The 7500-nt window shown below is 53.6% G+C and overlaps 1 protein-coding gene across 2 annotated transcripts; it reads left to right on the plus strand.

Moving 5' to 3' along the window:
* Positions 1-1217: 1217 nt before the first annotated feature.
* On the plus strand, positions 1218-6209 carry LOC147215089 (uncharacterized). 2 transcript variants are annotated; one of them, XM_086140853.1, is made up of 3 exons: positions 1218-1302; positions 2587-2873; positions 5011-6209. In XM_086140853.1, exons 2-3 carry the CDS (start codon positions 2660-2662, stop codon positions 5922-5924), a joined length of 1128 nt encoding a protein of 375 aa, XP_085996979.1. In that variant the 5' UTR covers positions 1218-1302; positions 2587-2659; the 3' UTR covers positions 5925-6209. The 2 variants fall into 2 exon arrangements, with proteins under 2 accessions (XP_085996979.1, XP_085996978.1); XM_086140852.1 differs by having other exon boundaries at positions 1270-2105.
* Positions 6210-7500: the final 1291 nt, after the last annotated feature.

Here is a 7500-nt window from a genome sequence, read left to right on the forward strand (position 1 = left end):
CCGCAACAACAGGAACGGGCAGGCGTGTCGCCGCGCCGCGCCGCGGGCCGGCCGCCGCTCCTGTTTGCACGGCGGTTTGGGGCCGCAGGCTCGCCGCCAGGAAAATCAACAGGCCCCGGGCTTTTCTGCCAAGTCGGAGCCCACAGCCATTGAAAGTACACGCCGCGGCAGCGCAGACAAAAACAACATCATTAACTCTGTCCAGATCAGGCCGGGGAGAAGCTCACCTTCTGATTGGCTGCCAGAAATAAACCGGCAAAGAACCCAAAGTGATCTGCCGCTTTGACAGATGTCGGCACGAGGAGGCCTGACGGTTACGGTCGCCGTCCCTGTTTTGGCCAGAATCCCAGCCAGTCACCCGTCTGTCGTCACGTTTCCCTCAGGTCTGGATCTTCTGTCGTTATTCTTAAGGGTCAGGGTCATTGTAGTTGTGTTTTTAGTAGATCAGAGTCCGTGGCAACCGTGGGGTTCACTGAGACCCTGAAACCATGCAAAGGTGTGATTGTGCAGCTGCTCGCTGGAAGAACCAAAGGGAGGCCAATGGCGTCACCTCCTGCCCAACAAGGGAACTGTTGTGATCCATATCTAACCAGGACAAACCCCACTGAGATGGAGAAGCTCTTTTCCTGTCCAGGCCCAGGCGGCAGAGACTAAAACACGTTTTTAGACACACACGCACACCGGCGGGCAAAGCTTAAATGAAGAAGGCCATAATTTCCCAACAGGTTGTGGAATTGGTCTCAGAACTCAAGCAACAGAGGGTCTTGTGAAGGTAAAGAGTAAAGATCTAGACTTCTCTGGGCGTTGAAAGTACAACTGTAGGCAGGTGGTAATCTGAGCTCTGCCCTGCATCTGAGAGTACAGCAGACCGTCGCACCCGGAGCACAACTCTCAACGTCGAGTAGATGGATCTCCAGGAGGAAGGTGAACGGCGTCAACATCCAGCAGAAGCCTTCACGTGCGGCAGATCTTCACGGTCCATCGCCAAGGGAGGAGCCACGGTGATGAGACGCTCCTTTAAATTTCAAGCGAAACCGTTTATTTCGAAAGTTAAATGATCATTTTAGCCTCGGCTTCTTCCCAAGATTCACCACAAGTGGATTAAACGAGAGAGTCATCAGTCCAGAGAGGGTTAGGGAGACGCAGGAGACCCAGGAGACTCAGGAGACCCAGGAGACTCAGGAGACCCAGGAGACCCAGGAGACCCAGCACACCGGGTGGACGTGCGGGCGCTGGAGGTCCTGAGGGGGGCGGTAGTGACGCCTCACCGGACAGTAACAGCGTCAACGGCACCCGAAGAAGGTACACGCACGCTTGAAACGGGAGTTGTGTTTGCGTGCTATGTTTTTAGCATCACTTCTCTCGCCCTGCCGTATGTTTACACCGAGCCTGGTCGGGGTCGGACTCCCCGGCGTCTCGGAGCGTACGAGTCCGTCCTTCAGCCCGAGGGAGGCTGCGCTGTCGGACGTTTCAAGCCCGCCACCTGCCTCTAGCCCGCTGGCTCCTGGACAGCCTGCTAACATTAGCCACTCTGTGCGTCTGCTAGCGCCCCTTTGCTAAAGCTAACTCTTCTGAGCTACAGCTAACTTATCCAGCCGACAGCTAGCATCCCTGGGCTACAGCTGAATCCTCCGGCTACAGCTAGCTCTCCTAGGCTACAGCTAGCTACTCTGGGCTGCAGCTAGCTCTCCCGGGTTACAGCCGACTCCCCTGGGCACAGCTAGCTCTCCTGGGCTCCAGCTAGCCACCCTGGGCTACAGTTAGCTCTCCCGGGCTACAGCTAACTCCACAGGACTACAGCCAGCCACCCTGGGCTACAGCTAGCTCTCCTGGGCTCCGGCTAGCTCCCCTTGGTACAGCTAGCTCAGCAGGACTACAGCTAGCCACCTTGGGCTACAGTTAGCTCCCCTGGGCTCCAGCTAGCTACCCTGGGCTACAGTTAGCTCTCCTGGGCTCCAGCTAGCTACCCTAGGCTACAGTTAGCTCTCCTGGGCTCCAGCTAGCTACCCTAGGCTACAGTTAGCTCTCCTGGGCTCCGGCTAGCACTACCGGGCTCCAGCTCGCTGCGCCGTCCGCCGTTGACAGAGGAGCCACTGCGCCGACGGGTAGGTGCTTTTTGGGGACGGAGTTCCGTCTGGAGTCGTCAAATTCTTCTGAAACAGCTCATTGTATGGAAATGCTTTATTGGGACACCTCTCTGTCTTTGATCCGTTTGTTGGTAAAGGTAAGTAGCCCTCCTCCTGGACCATCCGAACCTAGTAAGACTCCACAGAACCCTCTTCTCGGGTGGTCCACTCCGGCTTCGGTAGAATGTGACAGTTCTTCTCGGGTCTGAGTGCTGTGGATCAGAACGGTGGTGAGATGTGTTCTACTGCTGAGCTCCAGCGTCTCGGGCTCTGTGGACTGAAACACCGTGTTCCCCCTCCCTGGATCCGGTGTGGGTTCACTGAAGGAGTGGCTTTTCCATCTGGGCGACATCTGTGTCTGCCTTTGGGTTTCGTGTGATGCAGCTCCTGAATCAGAGGTTCACGTGGAGTCTGACCCATAAGTCCACCCTGAGCTGTGGTTTGTCTTCATGTCTGTCAGGTCTGCGGGCTCTCCAGGATGTTCTGTTGGCGGACGAAGGCAGGACGGATTTGAAGACCCGACCGGGAGCAGGATGTCTTCCTGTGAAGGGCCCCTCGGCGGGCTCCGTGGAGAACACGCAGCCATGATGAAGGAAACCAAGATGGAGATCCTGAGGGTCCTGATCCACCAGTGTTTGTCTGCAGCAGCTGAGGAGATCCTGAGGATCGCAGAGAGGACCATTGTGGAGTACGAGGAGGAAGTGTCAAGTTCACCCTCAGCGCTGGAGGTCAAGTCTCATGACCCAGGTCAGAGGTCACGGAAACACCTCCCAGACTGAGCGACCTGCAGACACATGATGACACTGTCTCCATCCCCTCCTCTATTTAAAATGTATCACACACACACACACACACACACACACACACACACACACACACACACACACAAAACTCCCAATGTAGCAATGTAGTTGAACTGACAAGATCTCAGCTTGCGGTTCACCAGGCTGGCTGTCGATGTTCGCTTGTCCTCTCGTAGAGAGATCGTGCACACATGGAATGATCCTCCTACATTTAAAAGAACGGTCTTTAAATGTTGATGAGCAGAACACGAGGTAAGTGTCTCAGGTCGACTCGACCCAGAGGTGCACTGGTTTGCTTTAAGAGGGACCGCGGCCAGAGGATTCTGTGAGGAACCATACAACATCTCACTTCAGTAGATAATCATGTTAGAATAAGGTTATGGGGGCGGCGTGGTCGTCCTAATACGTCCTCCAGTGCAAGACACTGAACCCCTAACTGCTCCCCTGACCTTCTGCTCATGGTCCATCCATGAAGGGCTTGTAGCGCTTGACGTTGTGCTCTATGTATAGCTAAATGCGAAAGGAATGGGAATTCTACAATGCATATGGTGATTTGTAGGTCCTTCTTGAAGGACCATGGCTCAAACACATGAGCTCTCCAGTCAGTGAAACCGATGGTAGACAACCTTCTCCTCCTGTCAGGAAACGTGCATCAGCCAAAGGGTGTCTGAGAGTTTGTCCGGCTACCTTCGGAGTCAGGTCCGGGACAACACACCTCCGGCTTCTTCTAGATAAGATAAGAACAGCTTTATGTATCCTGAAAGAAATTGTTGTGCCAGAGTTTCAATTAAAACATAACAATAATTGATAATAGTAGGAAGGAGGGAGAATAAGAAATACAATAAATATAAAGTGTAAAAGTTAAGGCTACCAAGTGTTTTAAGGTCTTAAAAAGTACAAAGATTGGAATATTCCCTTCGGCTTAAGGAAGAGGAATTAAAAAGTCTGATTTTAGACTTTAACTTCTAGGAAGTTAAAGTTAAATTCTGCCAGGTGTGCACTCAGCTGTCATCCAGCAGCACCACCTGGTGGAACATCTATTAGCTTCTCCATGAATATGAAACACAAGAAGGAAACCTAATAAGGAAAACTGGAGGAATACAGGGATCTGCAAGGCTTTGTGATGCTGTCATGCTTTCTACATCCACATTGTGTGTGTGTGTGTGTGTGTGTGTGTGTGTGTGTGTGTGTGTGTGTGTGTGTGTGTGTGTGTGTGTGTGTGTGTGTGTGTGTGTGTGTGTGTGTGTGTGTGTGTGCGTGCGTGTGTGTGTGTGTGTGTTTGCGTGCGAGAGAGTGTGAGACTTGAGCTTGGCTGCATCTTTACATCCCTTGCTGTGTGCTCAAGCACTGGTTACAGAACTCACACTCACTCAATAATGAATTATTGATACGGTGTTATACCCTTGTACGTTCCTTAGATTGAGTCCTAACATCTATGCAGTGCATCCAGAGGCTGCAGATGGCGGCGTCTCCTGTCAGTAGATATCAAACCCAAACAGGAAGTAGACGATGACTTGGACAAGTTGAAGGTCTCTGAATGAGGTCTGCTCAGAGGGTCACGGGCCTATTTTTGGGGTCTGTACTTGGGAGCCCCGGCACAGGTTCTCCAGTGAATCCTTCACGGGCGGGTCCACTGCAAGTGACAGGTGATAGGAGCAGAAGTAGGTGGAGGTGAAGGCCTCATCCCAGATTGTGAAAGTGGAAAGTGAAAGTGCTGGTGTGCCAGTGATCTGTGCAATATTCCGAACTGTGCAATATTTCATTTCATAACAGCTACACTACAATTTTTCCTTCTATCATACTATTGTGCACTCCTTACCTCACTTGTTACTAAGACACTTATAGTTTTATCACTTGTTTACTAAGACACTTTATAGTTTCACTTAGACACTTTATAGTTTATTTTTATTTCTAATTCTGCCTTTTTCTTATTATTATTTATTACTGTTATATTTTCTGTAACTCTGGCACAACAATTTCCTTCGGGATTAATAAAGTTGTTCTTATCTGATCTGATCTTATCTGATCTGTCCCAAGATCTCCTGATGGAAGCTGTGCTTCGTGTCCCTGCTCTTCCTCAGACTCGGCGCAGACCTGCTTCCCGGAGGTGAAACCTTCACTGCCTGCGGCCGACTCGTGCTGGGGGGACCCTGAAAGGTCCACGTCCGGTTCTCCTGCCGCCGGCCGACACGCGGGTGTCGACGACCGCGAGGGTTTGAAGCAGGAGCCCGACGTGACCCCGAAGAAGCCGTTCAAGTGTCCCGTTTGTGCAGCCGCCTTCTCCTCGAAAAAGGCCATGATGCGACACTTCAGGAGGCACCCGGAGGAGGAGGGACCGTCGTCCTACCGCTGCCAGCTCTGCCAGCTCCTCTTCCACCACAGGGCCGACTTCATCGTCCACCGCAGGGTCCACGGCGGCTCCCCGCCGCTCCAGGACCAGGTCTACGAGGACAGCGTGGAGCCCGGCAAGAGTCAGGAGACCTTGGCGCTCACGCCTCCCGGCACCCTGGAGGGGGAGCGGGGTCTCCGCATCAAGACCGAACTTGAACAGGAGGCCCTGCAGCCCCTCTGTCTCTTCCAGGTCCAAGCTGAAGTCATAGACTCTTCAGTCCAAGTCCCTTTCATCAAATCTGAGAGCTCAGCGGAGGAAGGAGCGGCAGCAGCTGAGGTGGAAGCCAAGCTGCCGAGGGCGTCCGCGCCGCCCCTCAAAGTCCAGGCCGGGCCGTCGCGGAAACCCTACAAGTGCCCCTGCTGTAGCAAGTGCTTCTCTCTGACCAAGACCCTGATCCGCCACGTGAAGATCCACGCCGATGACACGCCCTACCGCTGCCACTTCTGCGGACGCAACTTCTGCCAGAAGTCAGACCTGGTCAACCACACGAGGATCCACACGGGGGAGAAACCCTACCGCTGCCACCGCTGCCACAAGTCCTTCGCACAGAAAGGCAACCTGGGGGTCCACATGAGGAGGCACTGCACCAAGACGCCCTATTAGTCCAGGTCTGGGGAGACGCTCTGCTGGACGGACACCTCCCTGCCCTCGGCCGAGGAGGATCTCCGGCGCAGAAACCGACGCCGCGTTTTCCAGAGAGCCGAGGAAGAGTCGGACAGAATACACTCCTGAGCCGTAGAAACATCTCCAATGTGTGAAGCTCCTGATTTGAATTGGATTTCGGGCGTTTTAAAATTCTACTTTTGGCAGATTCTGTTATTGGGTATTTTTTTCCTGGTCGCTGTTGAAGTTTTCCATATTTGTTTAGTAAACAAAGATTTGAACGTTCTGCTGTTTTCCGTGCTTTAAGGGCCGTCCTTCTGCCCTCTGCTGCCGTTCCACAACACGACTGTTTAGACCAGAAGCAGACCAGACAGAACCCGGCAGGGTTCAGACTCTGAGGAACATCACATCATTTCTCAGGTACCTTCAGGTGAGTGTGACTCATGGAAGCAACCCCTGGACGACGCTGGTCTCAATGTGTGAGCGCTTCTTCTCTGGTTGTCACGGCCAGCAGGTTCGGGCAGGGGTTGTAGGTCAACGTGTGCGTTGTCCTTCTGTCTTTAGAAACCCTGGTAAATGTAGTTGACTGAAAGAAGGGCTGTGGTGCCTCTGCAAACTCAGAACCTGCAAGGTCCCCCTTTCAAACCCACCCGTTGCTAGGATACGGCACGCCGAATGTTCTTTGACTTGAAGACCCGTCATAACCGGATGGGGTGTCACTTTGACCGGACGATAGAGCGGTGAAATACCCACGTGGACGTGGTGAGATGGTTGGCGGGCCTTCAGGATAGACAGACGTGTCTGTCTGTCCTGAAGGCCACAGCTGGTTCTGGACGTCCACGTCTGAAACCGGCGTCCTCGTCCACTCGTCCACAAGCCGTACCTTTGGAACAAAACCGATAACCGTCTCCGCTCCCACGAGGAAAGCCGTCCACTCCACCGGGGCGTTCTGGGCCCTGGGTTTGGGTGGCGCCGCCATCACTGGAGTGGAAGGGCCGGTCTGTGGAGGACCACGTGCACGGCTGGAGGTGGAGGAGACGCCACATTTGCAGAAAACGGAACAAGAATTCCCAGCTGGAACATGTCTCCCTAGAACTTGTGCTTGGAACAAAGCTGGATCGCTGCTGCAGGAGGTGAGGACGCAGGAGCCGGTCTTCACCGTGGACCAGGGTGACGCCCCACACATCTCTTGGTGAACACAACACCACCGCAGACACTCAGTGTGCCTGCGTCTGCTGGCGGCGTGGGCCCTGGTCTGGGGCTAGAAGACACACACACACACACACACACACACACACACACACACACTCTGAAGCTGACCCTGATAAAAGCCACTCAATAAAACATTGCTGGCAGCAAGACCGGCTGAAAGCTTTGCAGTCCTCGGTAAAAGCCACTCCTGGGACTGTGACCTTGCTGTGGTATCAAACCTTGGCTTTCCCATCGACCTCCACCCTCCTCCAAGCTGTGGCCATCAGAGGGGTGTGGACTCCTCGCCAGACTGCTATCGATCAAGCTCCACCCTCACATGGAGCCACCACCTTCATGGGACACATCAAGCTCACCAACAAAAGCC

Source organism: Fistularia commersonii, chromosome 33, assembly GCF_037954325.1.
Source record: "Fistularia commersonii isolate RoL2024-O1a breed Wild chromosome 33, RoL_Fcom_v1.0, whole genome shotgun sequence".
Lineage (NCBI taxonomy): Eukaryota > Metazoa > Chordata > Actinopteri > Syngnathiformes > Fistulariidae > Fistularia > Fistularia commersonii.